Source organism: Chenopodium album, chromosome 23 (assembly GCF_948465745.1).
Source record: "Chenopodium album chromosome 23, dcCheAlbu1.1, whole genome shotgun sequence".
NCBI lineage: Eukaryota > Viridiplantae > Streptophyta > Magnoliopsida > Caryophyllales > Amaranthaceae > Chenopodium > Chenopodium album.
In genome coordinates, this window is record NC_137856.1 from 15,876,452 (window position 1) to 15,896,241 (window position 19,790).

Consider the following 19,790-nt stretch of genomic DNA (forward strand, 5'->3'; position numbering starts at 1 on the left):
CCAAAACAGATTCCATATTCCTACCTAGATGCTTCCACGTAACGGAGACACCATCATTAATTCATTATACTATTCAATATTAAATCTCAAAGACGCAAACTCTATCGAGTCTCCTCGTTGAAATTACTTATAACCCCATGCTTACTCGATTAGCCCTATAATTCTGCCCAGATAATACAAACAAACAGTATTACAGTAAGGGCAATCTCGTCAAGTCAAATAAAGAAACGAACGACGAAAGGGTAAGGGTTCTTCTGCATATATATTCTTTTTGTTCATTCACGACTTCAAAACTTTATCCAGAATTTTTTTTAATTACATGGAGAAAACGTCATTCCTCCTCTCAAAATAAATAACTACTCGTAATAAACAAAGAGTAAAGTTGTCGGCAATTCATTGTGAAAGAGAAATTATTTCATCCATGTTAAAAATTTTGAATTCGAGGAAATTGATGTTTGATGTAAGTATTTTTTGGCCCTAATTTTGTTAAATGATTGCTTTTTGATTACTTGATTGAATTTGAAGAATTATTGTTGATGATGTGCGCAGATTATGGGGCGAAGTAGATTGTTAAGGATGTTGCTGTTCTTTTGTTTATTTGGTGTTTCTTTTGGCAGAGGTAATTCTCAATTTAGCTTTGGATTTCAACACTTTAATTCACATTTTTAAGCTCTTGTTTCTTAATCTTTTTTTGTTTTAAAGAAAATTTTATGTGATGTATATTTATTTGTTTGGAATTCAACTATTTGCTTTGTTATTAATTATATGAATTTTTGAATGTTTAACATATTTGGACCTATTGATCTGATGAAGTTTCCTTTTGTTCATAGTGCTCAACCTTAAACACGGTGATAAATTCTCTGTCTACAATCACACGCTTGCCAAAATTTTGGTGGAGTACAACGCGGCAGTAAGTATTCTACTACCTCCGTTTTTATTAGATGCATCACTTTTAAATTTAGGGACCCTTACGCAATTTTTGGAGATGAAATAGATAGAGAGAAATAAAGAGAGTGAACCCATGTGATATGAGAGATAGAGTGAATTTATTAACCAACAAGGAAAATGACGCATCTAAATATAGAAATTGATATATCTTAAAAAAACGGAGAAAGTATTTTATGACACACCTCTATGGGCTCTACCTGTAAATAAGGTTATTTTGATGAAAATTAAATCTCTTTGCTATTTGTCTCTTGGCGCTATTGAAAAAGATAGAATGGTAGTAGTTGATTAATAATGCTATTATGCCAATTAAAGAAACTAGTTTGAAGGGTATCTAAGTCAGTGTAGAGTTTACCTGTGTTTTCTGATAGTGTTGCCAAAGTTTAAATATCAGCCCGGGGTTTGAATTAGGCTTAGTGCATTCAAACTAGAAATGCAATCTGTGGGGTATCTTTTCACTCCAAAACTCCAGCATGAATAGATCAATGGATGCTATTTTTGTTTCATTATTGTAGATTGTTGTAGGTAATTTTTGGAGCAAGGCTTTCGTATATTTGCCCCTAGAAGCAGGTGCGCTAGCTGTACTTGTACTTGGTTACGTTTGACTTTTAAGTGAAATATGGTTAATTTTTTCCCTTGATAGAAATGGAATTAAGTTAAATTAATGGAATGTGTAAAATAGTTAAGAAAGTGAGGTATAGGTTGTCCAAGAGAGAAAAAGATTTTACAACCTCATAACTTTTTAATTGTACCGCTTTGGTAGTTTGGTCTACATATGATTTTTTTTTAATTAAATGGTTGGAGAGGGGAGGGGTTCTTAATTTCTTATGGTGTCACTTCTGCAAATTTTCATTTTTGTTTTATAACATGGAGAAAATAAGACATCAAAATCTTTTGTTTTTAAGAACAGGTAATTGGCAATATATGTACGGTTTTTGTGACTATGTTGTGTTAATTTGTTGACTACTTTGACCTTATTACCTCTCTTGATGCTTTGGTTTTAATATGTTTGATTGTATATATATATATATGTATATATATATATATACATATATATATATATACATATATATATATATATACATATATATATATATATACATATATATATATATATATATATATATATATATATATATATATATATATATATATATATATATATATACATATGCTTTTTTGGTAGTGGTCATGCTTTACTTGCAATATGTTTTTATTAGTAGTATTGAAATTAATAAATTGGGTCTTGTGATGGAGTTGACATTGAGCTGACTTTGTAATGCTGTTGAGGTAGCATTTTATGGCTAATCTGTAGATGGATTCTAATATTCTGTTGTTCACAGGTGTACGAGTCAGACTTGACTGAGCTATTTACCTGGACTTGCTCAAGATGTAATGGAATGACAAAGGTTCTTGACTTACTATTATTATATTTCTGTTTACATGTTTTTTTTTTTTTTTTTTCAGATTATCTCTAGTGGGCATTATGTTTAGGTATGTATATTTCTTAATTAGAAATCGTTTCCTGTTAATAGGGATTTGAAATCATAGAGCTTATTGTTGATGTCCAGCATTGCTTGCAGGTGCGTAGTCGCATCTTTATCTATCCTATATGCTTCACAGAATTTTTATCTGTTCCTAACTTCTCTCTAATATCATTATTCTGTCTAATGCAGGCATATGTTGGGGTTGCTAAGGATCTGAATGCTATTATTGTTGCATTTAGAGGAACCCAGGAACACAGGTTACATGTTTTTTTTCAGAACTTTTTCTTTTTGAAATTGATACTTTTAAGGTTGGTTATTAGTCGTATTACGTAGAAAGTTATAATGTCTAGCTAAATGGTTGGTTATAATAAAGCTTTACATTTTTGCAATATTATATAGAAACTAACATATCTTAATACAAAAATCTCTTTGGAAAAATGTATATAAGAATTCTATCATATGCTTCCCACAAGTTCAGGCTAGTCCCCAGCCTTTGAAATTAGGTTTAGACAAACCTGAGATTGCCCAAGTTATGCAAACTTAGTATAGCTTGTTACTGGCTGTTAGACATTAAACAAGGCTTGTGACAGTTTGATGGTGCATAGTTAGGTAAGTAATGTTGGCTATTCCACAAGGTTACATTTTTTTAGTGATCGTGGTGGTTCCAAGGTCCAACATCATCCTGTTCTAAGCTCCCTCTTTCTTTGATTAGGAACTCTGATTTTCAAAAATACCTGCTCTGTGGGCAGCAATATCTCTCTGATGTAGCTATGAATCTTTCGTGTTAAAGGCTGTCCACAGTTTTGCTGATACCACATAATAACTTCCACCCTGCCTTGTTCTGTCAGAATATCAAGACATTTTGATGCTCAAAATAACTTGGGCAATATGAGTTTGCCAAACAACTAGCTACCTAATAGTTCTCTATTGCAGTTTTTTGCTGTTATCACTCAGCTGAATATCATGAATGGATCTAGGTTAAACCTAATAGAATCTTGATAGCTGCATCTTTCCAACCTGTGATGAGAACCAGGGGGTCTCTCTCCTGTGTCAAAAAGGTGTGTGTTTATCATTAGTGTTAACTTATCAACCACGTCATGAAATCATGATTTACGAAATAGTGTTAAAGGCAAACCTACTAGAATTAGCCTTAATCATATGTTTGTAGATCAATTTTGTTATTGTACCTTTGGGTGGCACCTTTCCTAGCATAGTATTGACGTTTATAGTGTAGGACATATCAAAGATAGCTTCAATTGCTTACAAGTTCCTATTAAATGTCACTAGAACTAGAAAGTTTGATGCCATTGAGATACAACTTTTTGTAGTTGGAACTGCCAATTCGTGAAATTTATGCTTGTGACTTTTGTCAACGCTCCTCAATGTTATTCCACTTTTACAAATAATCCAAATAGCCTTTCTCTGTCTGGCCTGTGAATAAAAACTGATGCATTCAGTGCCTGATCGGTTTGACCTGTTCCTGATAAATGTGACAAATGTTTCATTTGCTGCTGATTTATTAGTTTCTTGCATAGATCAAATTTTAGTTGATTTGCGACATAGTTAATTTGTAATGCAGGTCTGCAAAAAATTACATACCAGTTACTTAGACTTATTGGGAGTACACTTCATTACGTAAGATACTAATGTAATTTTTCAATCTGCCTGATATCAATGCTGATCTCATAGTCTCACTTCATATTCGGACGATCCGAGTCTATTGTTTTGATGATTTTCTGATTTGCTTAGATCTTTAGGCAGCTTTTTGTCCTTTGTTTGACAAATTTCATGGTGTCATGAGAGCTTAATTTCCTCTGTTCAGCTTCTGAAACAGGTGAAACCAGTTACATTATTTGTGATGGATAATAAACTTTCAAAATCACATTAAGCACCTGATCTGCTACATTTTTCTGCTCCTTTAATGCCTCCCACTTACAGATTGTCTTGGGTGCCTTATCATGGTTGTATTATGTCTGATTGTCTAGAATTCTTTGCTTTCACATGCTACTTGCTTGACATTTAACCTCTTTTTACAGCATCCAGAATTGGGTTGAAGATCTGTATTGGAAACAGCTTGATTTAAATTATCCTGACAAGCCCGATGCAATGGTAGGTGTCCTATCATTCAGTGGTCAGACTGGTCACTATCAGAAAGCTTTTTGTTGGCCATATGACCACCAGGTCAGCATGGGACAATGAAAGACTCAACATCTCTCCTTTCTGATTAAATCTTGCAGGTTCACCATGGATTCTATAATGCCTACCATAACACCACACTTCGCCCTGGAGTTGTTGATGCTGTTAAACGAACGAAACAAATGTTTGGAGAACTGGACCTTATTGTAATTGGGCATTCAATGGGTGGGGCTATGGCTGCCATTTGTGCACTTGACCTCACGGTAATCATTGTTAGATACTTAATTTTTTATTTTATTTTATCTTCAAGTTTTTTTTTCTGCTGTTGCAGGGGTAATAGCTTTAGTTATGTGTGTGTTTTATGTTGTTTGCTTGACAAGGAATCCTAAGAACCATATACTATGGTATACTATAGTTCAATGTCTTTTTGGCCGTGTGATCTTGGAAAAGTCTGTTTCTTTGGTTTAAGTCGCCATCTATTTTTAGCGATGATTACTTTCTCTATACCTTGTTAATTTTCACAATTGTGTTTTACATAAATATTAAGGCTACAAGAAATAGGGGTAAGGCATGTGAGAATTTTGTACTACCTTCGTTTCTTATTATTTGCAACAAAAGTGTATTATTTGTGAGGTAGTATATCTAAAATGGATTAGTGGAGCACTTGGCTCTCTTGGGAGAAAGACGATAAATATCCTTCTTCCTGTGAAAGGGTTTGCTCTCTGATGAAGAGCTTTATGCACACGAGGGCATTTTTCAAAATGAAATAGGTGTTTATTAACCCTTGAAGGAAATTTAAAAATTTATATGGGAGCATTAAGGAAGTGTGGGAAATATCAATGGATGGAGGAATTAATTATTTCTTTTAGGTCTATATTCAAGTGTGAGCAAACAGTGCTGCGAAAATTATTCGACGTTTTCATTTCTCAATTTATTTAGAAAATTTGTGAAAAAAACCACCTTCTCGAGTGGATTTGTCGGAAACCACCATGTAAAAAAATATTGCCATGGTAAAAATGCAAGTATTTCTTCCTTCCTCTGTTTTTGTTCCTGTGATTTGTGGAGAAATTTTGTTTTGAGTTAAACACGGGTGCTAGTCTGAGTTTTGAATGAGTTGCGTGGTTCGTTTGGAGGCGAGAGAATATGAAAGAGGGGGTGGGAGGGGTGGGGGGGAGGGACGGTGAAAAGTGATGTATATACATTATTATATATGGTTTAATTGGAGAGGAGAGTTAGAGGAGTGTATGTCAGATAAGAGACGAGTAGCAATGGAAAGGAAGGAAATTAAGATAAGGAGAAGAGCAGAGAGTCTCGTAGGATGAACAAGAATGTTTTCGAACAAGTTCTTACCCTGCAAGAATGAAGATGAGCAGAGGATTTGATGAGTAAATGTCAGATATGTTACATTGGAGAATTTAACGATGTAGAGAAGAATAGTTGTAGTGCAGAGAGAATGGAAAATGAAGGGAATAGAGGAGAAAAAAAATGAAGAGAAATGGGAGGTAAGTGGGTCCCGCGCATCTCGGAAAGTGGAGTCCAACGTCAAATCTAGCCTATGGTTTGATTTGACAAAAAGAATTCACAAATAGGTTTCTTTTTACCAATATTATTTATGTAAGGTAATTTATGACAAAAACGGAAAAACCCACTTTTAAGACGTGGTTCCTCCCAAATCTGCCTTTTACTTACTGCTGAATTTTCTTCTTCTGGGATATTCTAATCCAGTTTTTTAACATAATTATCTTTGTAAATTCCTGCACTGTATTTTTTATATAATATTTTGCCTTTTATTGTATTATGGACTAATCATGGATTTTTGGGACTTAAGGCTTTGTTGTTGTGTTTATCATGAGAGCTTATTCGAACTGTCATACCTATGTACCCAGTTATGTTATCTTCCTTTAAGTTTACATGTACTCCCTCTATTCCATAATATAGTGCCTATATTCCTTTTTGGGTGTACCAAATTGTTGTGTTTGTTTCCTATGTTTTTTCAAAATCTTTTACATATGTATAACCTTCTTCATTTTTTTACCTCTTGTCATATCCCCAAATTTTCATGTCATTAAAATGCTAGAGATTAGTATGAAAATAGTAAGATTACAAGCAAGAAAGAGGTAGAAAATCGCAGCCAAGGGGATATTTGTTATTACTAAACAGAGTATTCAGCAATACAACGCCTTCAATTCGAGAGGAAGGAACTCTCCCACACAAAAAACTTCCCAATAAATTTTCTGATGCCTTCCCCTTAACCCCAAACACCTATTAATACCCAAATAAAGAGAGAATCAAAATAACAAACTCATAACAAACTTTCCTATAGATTACTATTTTACCCTCTTTCCCCATTTTAACAAACTTCCAACTCGGCATTCTCTGATTAATTCTCGAGCCTTCTAGAATAGGTGAAGTGTATATCGGGTTTGGGCTGATTTCTTTCAATACCCGCTGCCCAAACTTTCACCTTGTCCTCAAGGTGGTAGTAGTTGGCTCTTGATTCCCGGCCTTGGTTACAATAACCACTGTCCCTGGAATCAGCCCAAAGCGAGAATGAACTGTAGTGAGAACAACCTAATGGCAAGAGGTAGTGTTTCCTTCAATAACTTAAATATAGTAGAAAAGTTCAGCAACTTGTCATGGTAGAAATTCTGTCTTTGGGTGCTGTAATTGGTGTTAGCATTGAAGTTTGAAGTAATCAAGAGGATTTTGTTTCAAAAAAAAAAAAAAAAAGTAATCAAGAGGATTGAAAGATAGGTTGGTTTAAAAACTTGAGTTAGGTTGACATACATTGGAAAGGGTGGATTTGTGAGTAGGGTGGAGAAATTTGGGTTAAAAAATTGGACAAAAGGATTGGGCTTAGTTGCTTTAAAGAAGGAAATGATATTGTAAAGGGTGCTAGGTGGTAGACTGGATTGTGGGGTAGAGATGTTAGGCCTTAAAACATGGGGAAGGATATTGGGCCATATTGTAGTGGGCCTAAGTAAAGTCCTGATTTGTATAAATGATACTTTACTTCAACCCATTTGCAAGCTAAGAAGACATTACGTGGGCCAATTAATCTTGCATAAGCAAAGCAAACATAATTTTCTTCTTTTGCCACATCACCAGCTCTCCAATTTACGTTTCTACCCTTACTAGCACCTTCTTCTATCTTTCTCTCCAAGCTAGAGCATGAATCATCAAGGCTTCCATTAATTTTTCTTTCTGTGTTCTTCTGGAAACCACCGTGAAACCACCTCCCTTGAAGCTTCCCACCATCAGTTTCACCGCTGGTAAAAAAACACAGTCCACCTCCGACAATTATCCCACTATTGGTAATACCACTAGAAAAATCACCATCCCGTCCTACAATCATCAAGGGGGAATAATTGATCGTACCAGCAATTCCACCATGACCAACGTTGCTTTTATCACTGTCGGTCTCATACCCTTTGCCACCGCCTTCTCTTGCGACCCAACAGCCCGGGCAACCTCCAGACCCACTTACTCCAGATCCGCCCCACATGAAGACACCTTCTCTATCAGGCCACCATCAGCGGTTGTTTTACCTCCCTGCTCAACTTTTCCAGCGAAAACTCCCTCAAAATCGCTGTGAACACCACCCGCAAGCCCACAATATCCACCACCCAGATTGCCGACCATTTCACCTTGACCTCCACTTGGAAACCCATCCTTGAAATCGCCAAGCCTTCCCCATATCCAAGTTTCCTTGCAAAACCGATGTCAAAATTTTTAGGGCCACCACATTCCCCGCTAGCTCCTCCATGAGATTCTCCACCAGATTTTTTCACCATCGCGCCACCTGCTAATGATGGAGCAAAAGTTTTGCTCAAATCTGGAAATCTCCGGTTATACTTTCTCCTCCACCATTAAATCTGCTTGGTTATCTTCTTTCTCAAGCTCATCTTCCATTTCCTTCAACTGCAATTTCATGGAAGAAAAAATCGGAGAAAAAGCATCATCAAAATGTTTTTCTAGATTTCGTTGAAGGTTATCAACAATTCTCTTCGTGGATACCTCCATCTTTTCAAAGAATTGTTGTGATACCACCTTTATTTTTTGTTCAAGTGATTGTGACAAAATTGGAGCTCCGGCGACCTCCATTATCATTTTTTATTTTTTTTTCTTCCCAAAAAAAAAAAAGGAATCTCAGTGGCTTAATCTACCAGGACAGAACTGCTCTGATACCAATTTGCTAAAGATTAGTGTGAAAACAGTAAGATTACAAGCAAGAAAGAGGTACAAAATAGCAGCCTAGGGGATATTTGTATTACTAAACAGAGTATTCAGCAATACAATGCCTTCAATTCGAGAGGAAGGAACTCTCCCACACGACAACTTCCCAATAAATTTTCTGATGCCTTCCCCTTAACCCCAAACACCTATTAATCTAACAGCTAAGAGAGAATCAAAATAACAAACTCGTAAAAACTTTCTTATAGATTACTATTTTACCCTCTTTCCCCAAAACTGATTTTTAACAAACTTCCAAATCAGCATTCTGATTAATTCTTGAGCCTTCTAGAATAGGTGAAACGTATATCGGGTAGGGCTGATTTCTTGCAGAAAACTCATTAGTTACTTTTATTTTATTTTTTTTAATTTATTTTTTATTTTTTGTTTTTTATTTTTTTATTTTTTATTTTTACTCTTTCTCGTATAAATTGACCTATATTCAAAACTTCATTAATTGTCGTTATTTACTTTTTACCTTTCCAATAAATAGTGCCCCTATTTTGAGGATGAAAAATGGACACTATTATGGGAACTATTGTGGTTGTGTGTGGACGCAAGGTGAAACTTTCTCCATATGGTATAATAAAGCATTTTGCTGACTTGTTTTTGTGTTTCTAGCTGTATTTTAGTTTGCTATCAGGCTTTTTGTTGTTGACCTTGTCCCCTATCCCCCATTTCTACTTTGTTTTTCTGTACTTTGTGTCTCATCATATATTGAAAAATCATGTATATTCAGGTACATCACGGAATTAAAAATGTTCACGTTACAACCTTTGGGCAACCACGGATTGGAAATGCAGCTTTTGCTTCTTACTACAGCCAATTTGTCCCAAACACTATTCGTGTCACTCATGAGCATGATATGGTGCCTCATTTGCCGCCGTATTATCCTTATTTCCGTCAGAAGTCATATCATCATTTTCCTAGAGAGGTATGATGTATTTTTATTTCTTGAAGTTCTCCTGGTGCAGGCATGTATGCTCAACCCCTTCCATGATTCATTTAGTTTGGACATTTTGCATTGTTATCTGATGGAAGGAACAGTGTTTTGATATCGCAGTGATTTACTAATTTCTTTGGAATGTATTATTTTTACTTGTGGTGTAACATATTCTGTGAGATCAGGGATGCCATTATAGTTAACGCACGTTTCTTGACTTGGAAATTCATAGAGATCTGTAATGGAGGTGTTCACTAATATTACCCTGTATACCTCATTAGGCTTTGCTTAATTAAATGATCCTATCTGTTCTAACACTAAACCTGTAGCTAGGTTATAACTAGTTATTGAGTGGTCCTGACATTCCTGTTGTCATGGGGTTGTTGGATTGCTATATATGTCCACTGTCTTTGAACTAGTAGGTTATTAAGCTAGCTTTGGTGCGAAGCTTCATTTAGTACCTTTTCAATGGAGAATTCTAGGAGGTCTTAGTCATTTCTGTTGTCAGCCACACTAAGGCTCTAAGTAAATGCAACTTGCTCTCGACTCTGTGGGTTAACTATAATTATCTTCAATACTGCTGACAATTGGTTTATCACAAGCATGAACAAAACCTCTAGCCGCGAAATAATGTCTTTATTGTTTCTCTTGCTCTTTTCTTGTCAATTGCAAAAATTATTATTTCCTCAAATTTCAGGTATGGCTGTATAATATTGGATTTGGAAGTTTAGTCTACACTGTTGAGAAGATCTGTGATCTTTCTGGTGAAGATCCATCTTGTAGCAGGTAAGTAGCGTAACATTGTTGGTGTATTTTAATTATTGGTTGGAAACTATGTCGAATGTGAAAAACGAATCCCCTAGGAAGATTCCTGTATATGTTCTGAACATATGTAGTTTAAGATATATCCACTGTACTGAAAATTAGTCCCAGATGGTTGAGCTGAAAAAGAGTAGTTGTTTCACCTATCGTAACTGCGAATTGGTACTCTTTTTCAACAGGAACTTCCTTAATTATTCCACTTTTCTATCCTATTTAGAGTAGGATTCAAGCTTATTCATCAATCATCACTCAATAAAGAGAATATAAGACAAAGACAGCTTTGGTAGCATCGCAATGCACCCAACGTGTTCCTATTCTACTCATTAAGTAAAGCCAAAAAGTGATTTGTAGAAATGGAAAAAATATTCCTGTCTAGAGTTTTGGACTTGATTCCTTTTCCTTCAATGATAGTTAAACTCAAAGCTAATCTAAGGACCATTCTGGAAGCAAGCTTCAAATAATTTACACTTTATAGCTTTTTCCTTGCTTTAGTAACTATTTTGTTCTAAGCTAATGTGGTAAAGAGTTGTTTTCTCTTGAAAGTGTTGATACTAATAAGCTAGAATTAGTTAAGAAAGTATTTAATCCACACCAGGATCCAAGCTAATAGATGAAAGATCCCTGTGTTGAATAACATTCCCCGTCACAAATTATCTTCCTAGTCGGTCATAGTAAGGAATTTTGTAGGGTGGGGTAAAAATATAAGAGAGAGAGTTTGTCAAAGTTTCCACATCACATAATTAGAGTGGGAAAATTTTCCTTTTTTAAGTAGCTTGAAGATTTTTTATGGACATCCTAAAAAGTAATACAAAAAGATTATTCGTGGGGGACAAATGGAGCAGTATAAGTTTATTTATTTTCATCGATTGATCCATTGAAGCAAGTTCCGTGAAGCACATGTATGAAAATTTATGATCATATTTACATACTAATAGCTGGGCAGTTTGCTATTCTAGGAGAAATAAATGTCGTAGATTCAGGTGGCAACTTGCATGCATGGCTATCTCATTATCCCGTAGATTTTGTTTAGAAAAAACTAAAATCATCGAGGCTTTTGTAGGGTTTACTTTTTATCTTTCTTTTGGTGCTAATTTGGTAGTCTGTACGTAACACTTAACTTGTATTAAGAATTTGGCTTCTTTTTATGTACCCTTTTTTTTTAAATTTTTTTTTTTATTATTATTTTATGGGAATTTTCATTGGTAGCCATAATGAATTGCACATTCTTAATGGTGACAAACTTTTTACAAATTCTCCAAAATAGCATTACTATTGTTAAGTTTCCCAAACATGACAATTTCTTTGTATTTAATTAAACAATAATTAAACCAAGGGGCCGTTTGGTTGACATGGGGTAAAGGAATAGAATGAACAAAGGGAAAGAAGGAGAATGGAATGAAAATCCCTCAAATTTTCAACGTAGTTTGTTTTAAAAAACAAAGGGAATGAAACCACTAGTCCCACCACCACACTACCACCACACAACAACCTATCTATTCATTTCTTACTTTTTCCAACCACCATCAAGCCACCTCACCTTGCACCGCACCTCCCCCACCACTGTCGCGCTTCACCGCCGCTCTCCAGATCCTCGCCGCCCCTCCCCTCCTCCCGCAAAACCACCAGCCAAATAACCTACCAGCCCACATTGCACCTTCAACTACCCAAACTCCACCACCGCAGCTACCCCAACACTCGCCTCCTCTCCCCCTTCACTCGTCGCCCTTCTGCCCCGCCCCTCGCCTCTGTTCGCCGTGACCGCACAACTAATTTAGATTAAGTAATTTCGATTTAGATAAACCCTAGAATCATTCTCTCTCCCCGTGAAATTGACGGCTGCTCCCCCACCACCCTTGAAACCCTAGCGTCTAAGGTATCGATAGTGGTGGGAACGCCGGCCGATGGTTTTACGGGGAGATAGAAGTTGTTTCTAGGTATTTGCAGGGTTGGGAAGGTTTTTCGGGGGTGAGGAGAGTGGCGGCAAGGAGGTGCGGCGAAGGGCGGGGGGGACGACCAACGGTGAGGGGGCTGGTTTTCAGTGGTTTCGGTAAGAAGTAGGGTGGTGGTAAGGTGTTGTTAGGGTGGTTAGAGAATGGGAATGAAATACCTAGGGGGGGGGGGAATGGAGTTGGAAGGATTTGGGGGAATGGAGAGGGGAAAAAGAATGGGGAAAAAGGCCTAACAAACACTAACAAAGGGAATGAAAGAAGTTGATTCCGATTTTCTTTGATAATTACCCCCAACCAAACGGCCCCTAATAATTAACAAAAAAAACCAGCGACCCTGCCTCCACCGTACTCCCAACTTCAGCCAACCCCTGCCGGCGCGTATTACCCCTAAAAATAGCGCGCTGGCACTAGCGACACCTCACCTCGACGGCTCGACCCCATATCATGCTACAACCACCATTTCACCGTTACAACCACCAATTCGCTAACAACAAACAGCAGCCTGCAACCTCCCTTCACGCCAGCCGACGCCGAAACCGCCTCCTCGGCTCCGGTGAACATGATTCGCCCCATCCCTAGCCGTCTCTACTCCGTTCCTTCCCCTTATTCCACCAATCGAAACAATTAAACCCCCAAATAAAAATTCTAGGGTTTCGATTTTTTGCCGATCGTACTTTGAACTTCATACAACGAGGAATTCTCTGATTCACAGGAGAATCGGAAGATAGATGAAGATCTTTGAAGGATTTTTGCGATGAAATTGAATGTTGCAATGAATTTGGTGGAGAGGGGAGATTAGGGTTTGGGTTTACAAATTAGGGATGAATGAGGAGCAAATAGAGTGGTGGTTCAAGGGTGGGGGGATCGAGGTAAGGTGTTGCCGGCACCGACGCGTGGTTTTAGGGGTCATACGCCCGGTGGTTGGGGTGGGAGCAGGGTGGCGGGGCGGGGAAAGGGTGGCCGGGTATCTTTGTTATTTTTTTTAATATTAAAGCTAATTAGTTTCTAATTGTAAAAATATTGTTATATATGGGAAATTTATAAAAAGTAATGCTATTTAAGAGTATTTGCCAAATTTTTTGTTATCACTTAGAATGTGCAAAATTACATAGCTACCGTTGAGAATTTCCCTTATTTTATTATATTCCCTCCATCCCTTTTTTTCCCCCATTGCTAATATTTAAGTCAAACTTTAAAAACTTTGACATAAATTGTTGTTAATTTATAAGACATAATATAGTCATGTGGGATTATGCTGGCTTCATCTCATTGTATATTTTATTAATACTCGTATCAAATTTATAAATTTTACGCGTTTTGAAAATCATGAAAAGTAAATGGGGTAAATAAAATAGGGTGGAGGATTGGAGGGAATACTGTTCATTTATTTGCAACAAATGTCTTGGCTTATTCTCCTAGGCAAAATCTTTTATGGGGTGATTAATAAAGTTAGGGGCATGTGATTAAGAAAAGTGGGAGAAAGAAAATGGATACCAACTTTTAAGTTAGAGGCATGTGAATATGTGATTGTGAAAAGTAGGGGAGAGAAAGTGGGTGACCAAATTTTAGGTAGGGGCATGTGAGTAATAAAGTAGGAGAGAAAATTTTAAGCGGAGATATTTTACCCAAAAATGAAAGAAAAAAGTTGTTGCAAATAATATGTAACATCCATTTTTTGAATGTGTTGCACATAATATGAAAGGGATGTAGTATAATTAATTTATATAAGAGACCCCTTTACTTTTTGCAAAATCAGCTTTAAATGTTTTAGATCCTTGGCTATATTAAACATGCCATCCAATATTTTCTTCATCCGGCTTCTTAGGCAACCTCTATGTCCACATGTCCGAAAGCTCCCAGTTCATTCTTCAGTAGGTCTGTAGGTTATTATCAATTTTCTACGTAGATGATTGTTTATGAGAGGTGATATATAATGATGCTCTCTTGGAACAATTCTTTAATTCCTCCTCTAGTTTACTGCTTCATGTGGAGATCAACATTAATATGGTAACGTCATCTAAATTCTAATCCTCAATAACCTCCACCTTCCTTACTGGTGCGTTCTCTATTGACGTCTTACATGCTTTGACCATGTTAGCTGATTTCCTTGTCTTTTCCTCATTATTAGAAACTCCAAACTTTCCTTGAGGCTTTGTATGTGCATGACTATTTCAACATGCGCATTTGAACTACAGCCATCTTGTTACTAACTTTTTAACTGCCCAACATTTTAAACCATATAACCCAGGGTTAATATATTTTTATCTTTGAACTTGGAAGCATTCAATGGTCACAGTTTGAAGCTTGCATTATACGATGGATTTTCAATAAAAAATATATCAATATTAAGCTGCCTCTTTTGTCACTTTCTCAATGAAACTAAAAGTGATCTACCTATTCTGTGAATTCTTCTCTTTTACTCAAAAAAATTAAGCAACTCTATTTGCTAAGTATAATTCTTCTCTGTTACCCAATTTGCCGAATTACATTTATGAGAAATTATCTGCGTAAAGCTTGGTTGTACCTTCTTGACCTTTTGTTGGAACTTGGAACGCATATTCCATCTGTACTTTACCAGAAACTATGCAATATTGAACTTGATCCACGGTCTTTTTATCATACAACATTTGTACTTTGTGCTTGTTATATTGCATCTCATTTTGCTTTTCTGGGCATTTCAGGTCAGTTATGGGGAATAGTGTATTGGATCACCTGGTCTATTACGGTATCAATTTAGCGGCCGAGACATGGAATTCCTGCAGAATTGTGTCTGGCCCCCATCTTCTGAGGTACACAACTACAGATCACGCTGGAAATATTATCCTGTCCAAGCGACCTGGGTCTACTGTTTACCTTAGAGATGGAGTGTCAGGCAATGGGGCTAGTGTTTTATAATAGTTCCGGGTTTTAGGTCTCCTTGTAGGAATTTGGGTTGTAATTATTCTCTTGGCCCCTTTATCTTCTTAGCTTTGGAAGAGAGGGGAGGAGGAGGGGAACCAATTCCTGCCGAAAGCTGCAGTGGAATTGTATATATGCAGTATTGTATATAGTGTATTGTATAAATAATGCTCGATAATTGTAAATTCAAATTCGTGCTACTTAAATGGATGAATTATTTGCACATTTCAGGTTCCTATATTCAAGATGTATTTACAGTATATCACAATAGCATATGTTAATATGAATCTAAATCAATTTCTTGCATTGTGTCATTATTTGAATGTTTAGGTGTAAATATATTAGGAAAATTTTCAAAAATGCCTTTAATAAGGCTTGTAGAGTAAAAAAGCAACTAGCATTTTTTTTTTTTTGGGTAATTTCTTATCTGAATATAAACTTATTTATTTTTGGTCAAAGAAGGCTTAACCCTACTCTCAAATGTTGACCACCTATATTCTAGCATTGAATAAAGCGAGCGTGCAAACATTTTGAAACACTTAGTTAGGGCTAGCAAACATATCAGGTAGGGTTTGTGTTTGGGTTAGTTTGGGTTTTGGTTGGAAACCCTAACTTGAACATGTCCTATTTAACTTTTCTAGTCAGAAAATTCTATTGGGAATGAAAGCTATAAAACAAGGAGAATATGTAACTATAACACTAACCTAAGAGTGCCATCATTAATTAGGCTCCAAATTTGTCCTTCAGAGGTCTCTTACCTCCTATCTTATTCTCCTTGAAACATTTTCAAAAGAATGATGGCGTTGGTGATTACTCAAACATTTTGAAGCAAACTAAAATTTGACATATAACATAGGTTTTTAAAACTTATCATTTTAGAACCTTCCTAGCAAAATTGGGGATATAGTTTTATAAATTATCTTTTAACCTTTTTGAGAACATTTCTCAATTCTATTTTATTCTAGGAGATAATATATGTATAGAACTAGAATACAGAGGAAGGTCCATTGAAATCTTATGCTTTCATTTCTTACTAATAAATGCAAAATTTGACGATGCTTATCCAAAATTAAATTTCATAGGTAACTTTAACATTTTACTCGATTAAATGTCCCATTTGAATTAAGTGATTCCAAGATTCCTTCTTTATGTATTTCTTATACAGACTTTATCTATATTCTTAATCACTATATTTTTTAGCTAGGTAAACTTTTTACAAATTACAACATTTGTAACTCTTGATTGAATAATTAATTCTTTTATATTTAATTATTACCTTTTGCTGTAAAATCCTAAACTTTGCTTTAGATCCTAAACTTTGCTTTAGATGATCTCGTAGAGTAAACCAAACAAGTGCGTAAAATCGCAATTTACCCCAAAATTCTTAAGTTTAATGGTGACATCTTGCTTTGGCATGATCCATTTGTTTGGTTTTACGATGATTTGGTCATCGTGTAAAAACTAAAACCTATCCCGAACCCATGTATCAAATAAATACAATTGACATGTAAAACACATATAAGAAAAGATGATATACCTTTGCGCGTGGTTGACAACGATCGTGAGCAAGAACCCCAATCGTGGCTCCTCTAACGTCGTTCACCTGACATGTCCAACCTTGGTCGTAACATGTTAGCTTAGAACGTCACAACTTGACCAAAGAATCAGACTCAAATTCTCATGGAAAATCCTCAAAATGACTTGGGTATATATAGAGGAGGCAAACCATCTAAAATGCCAAACCCTTCCTATTTAATTTTATTCCAAAATAAATTAAATACCTAAATCAAATAAGCAAACAACTCTTGTCACACTCTTAGCAAGCTAAGGTACGAGGACAACAAGCTCTCCTTGAAGAGCAAGCATTCCCAAACTACTTAAACTTAGGCAGCTAGTTGGCCGGCCTTGCCTTGGGAAGCAAGGTGCATTGGTGGCAACCTAGCTCCCAAGGCTGGGCATGCCAACATCGTAAGCCCAACTTACTTTGCTGGTGTTCGCTGGCGAGGCTTTGTACACTATGTCAAGGCTGCTGGCCTTGCTAGTGAGGCGTAGCAAGGCCAGCTAGCATGCCAACCAGTGCTGCTAGCTAGCATGGCCTGTCAATGCACCAACTGCCCGTAACAAGGCAAACAACATTGCGATGGGCTCTAGTGTATGGCTTTAGGCTACGCCTTGTGGTCCGGTCCTTGCCCCCACATGCGTGGTAAGACCTCGTGCTAAGCTTTTGAGTCTAGTACACGTGTTGTTTGACTTATTTTTCGTGTTTTTAATTTTTAGAATTAACTAAATGTTTGATGCTCAATTTCGACACTCTAAGCTCGAATTTTGATGTTTTAGTCTAAAATATATTTATCGACTTATTTATGCCTTCAGGCTAAATCCGTCGCTTTGGTTGATTATGTGCTTGGGTATTACTCATTGGGTATAGTGAAGAGCAAGCTATGAGATTAATTAAGGTTCTGTGTAGTGGTACCACCTACCGTGACACGATATATCTTTGCTAGCACGGGTGTTTTGGGGTTTTTTGTGTCCCTTGGGAAAACTACAACTCGCATTCTAGATCCAAGCCGCCTATACATGCAAAATAACAGAAGCTCCGGATGTTTGGAGTTCCGCCTCCGACGGTCAAGTTAGTACGGGCTCATAGTGAAAAAGATGCGAAAAATAAATATCTTCTCGGATTTCGAGATCAGGTGTCACTTTGTTTTCGAGAGTGATGGGTGATATAATGATTGGAACGTGTCCCAATAAATGGGGTAATCTCCCTATTTATAGGGTCCTAGGAATGTGTGCCCTGTCCTAGGGATCATGGACTGCGCCATTTTGCAGCTACCTCGGGATTTTGGCCTTAAAGGACGCCAATACCCGAGGGCTTGTTTGTTGACAAGTAGTGTATGTCCCTGGATGGTCCACTTGGAGACCTTATTAGGTGACACGTGTCGCGCTCTTATTGGGCCATATGACGAGGTAGAAATACCTAAATCATTTTCCCCTCACGTGCCACGTGACGCTTGTGACAAGTGTAAGTCATGCATTGGTCCGAAATTTTACTTTTTACCATGGGTTAAAATAAGGGTTTCACGGTGAAAAAATCTTGGAGAAAATCTTTGAATTTTGAGAATTTGTGCTATTCTGTGAAAGCATCTGCCGTTCGTGACTTAGCCCGCTTGTTCAACAGATGTCCAAGCCTCTTTAAGCGGCTCTCGTACCTTCACTCGTTAGGTAACCGCCTGTTTCCCTTTCTTTTTGTTTTAATTTTGTCTCTTCTTTTTTTTCTTTTGAAATGGTTTCCCAAATGCGCACTGCACGACCTAGGTTAGCGACCATCCGGTCACCGGAGACGACTGAATCTAGAACTAGGAGTGCTGACTGCTCTCTTGGACACTCCTTTACGACCTTCTCCGAATCCGGCCGTACCTGTGTCTTTGCAGGACACTATGACCAGAAGAACACTACTAGAAAACACCTATTTCCGACGGAATCCTTCCGACGGCAAGTTTGAAATTTACGACGGAAATGTGTGCCTCGTAATATTTCGTCGGAAAATAGATCTTCCGACGGAAAATCCCTCGCAAAATTTCCGACGGATTTAAATTTCCTCGCAAAAGATAAATTGAGACGGAAATTTCCGTCGGAAATTGGTTTCCAACGGAAATTTCCGTCGCAATTTAAATTTTCCGAGGAAATTAAATTCCGTCGGAAAATATTTAACACAAAGCAACTGTTCTCGTTCCTTAGCAACAAAACAGAAGAGAAGAGAGAGAAAGAAAAGGGAAGAGAAGAGAGAGAAAGAAAGGGGAAGAGAAGGGAGAAAGAGGAAGACCGCCCGCCACGCCGGAATTTCTCCCGTTCAACCGCCGTGGTCGGTGCGCACCTCAGGTAAGTGCCGCAATTTGGTTTTTGTTTTAATTTTTTTTTAAATTTTTTTTAAAATTTTTTAAAAATTTTTTTTTTTTAATTTTCGAAGAACCCTAACCCTAACTAATGACCAGCCACCACCACCGCCACCGCCCTGAGGCGCCGGACGTTCTCCCGTTCATCCACCGTCGGTGCGCACCTCAGGTAAGTGCCGCACTTTGGTTTTTTTTTTTTAATTAATCTGTCGGAAAGTTGCGACGGAATTATATTCCTCGCGAACATTTCCCTTTTGCGACGGAAAATTCCGTCGTAAGGTACACCCTTTCCGACGGATTTTTTCGTCGCAAAAAATAATCAACGACGGAAAAAGTTCGTCGTAGATTTACGACGGACCATGAGCAAAAGTCAATTTTTTTTCCAAGGCCACTAATTCCGTCGGAAAATTGCTGATTTCCTACGAACGTATTTCCGACGAGCCTTTACGACGAATTTCCGTCGGAATGTTTATTTGCGACGGAT

General features: G+C 37.1%; 1 protein-coding gene across 1 annotated transcript; it reads left to right on the forward strand.

Annotated features, from left to right (window-relative positions):
• Positions 1–310: 310 nt before the first annotated feature.
• On the forward strand, positions 311–15,638 carry LOC145607666 (putative feruloyl esterase A). Its single transcript, XM_081663261.1, has 11 exons — positions 311–460; positions 550–619; positions 831–910; positions 2,289–2,354; positions 2,481–2,528; positions 2,622–2,689; positions 4,469–4,541; positions 4,670–4,831; positions 9,541–9,735; positions 10,442–10,530; positions 15,197–15,638. Exons 1-11 carry the CDS (start codon positions 422–424, stop codon positions 15,408–15,410), a joined length of 1,104 nt encoding a protein of 367 aa, XP_081519387.1. The 5' UTR covers positions 311–421; the 3' UTR covers positions 15,411–15,638.
• Positions 15,639–19,790: the final 4,152 nt, after the last annotated feature.

Coding starts and splice junctions, on each gene's coding strand:
- LOC145607666 (XM_081663261.1), top strand. CDS start 422: ATGTTAAAAATTTTGAATTCGAGGAAATTGATGTTTGAT. Junction 461..549: donor CGAGGAAATTGATGTTTGAT/GTAAGTATTTTT, acceptor TGATGTGCGCAG/ATTATGGGGCGAAGTAGATT. Junction 10,531..15,196: donor GAAGATCCATCTTGTAGCAG/GTAAGTAGCGTA, acceptor TGGGCATTTCAG/GTCAGTTATGGGGAATAGTG.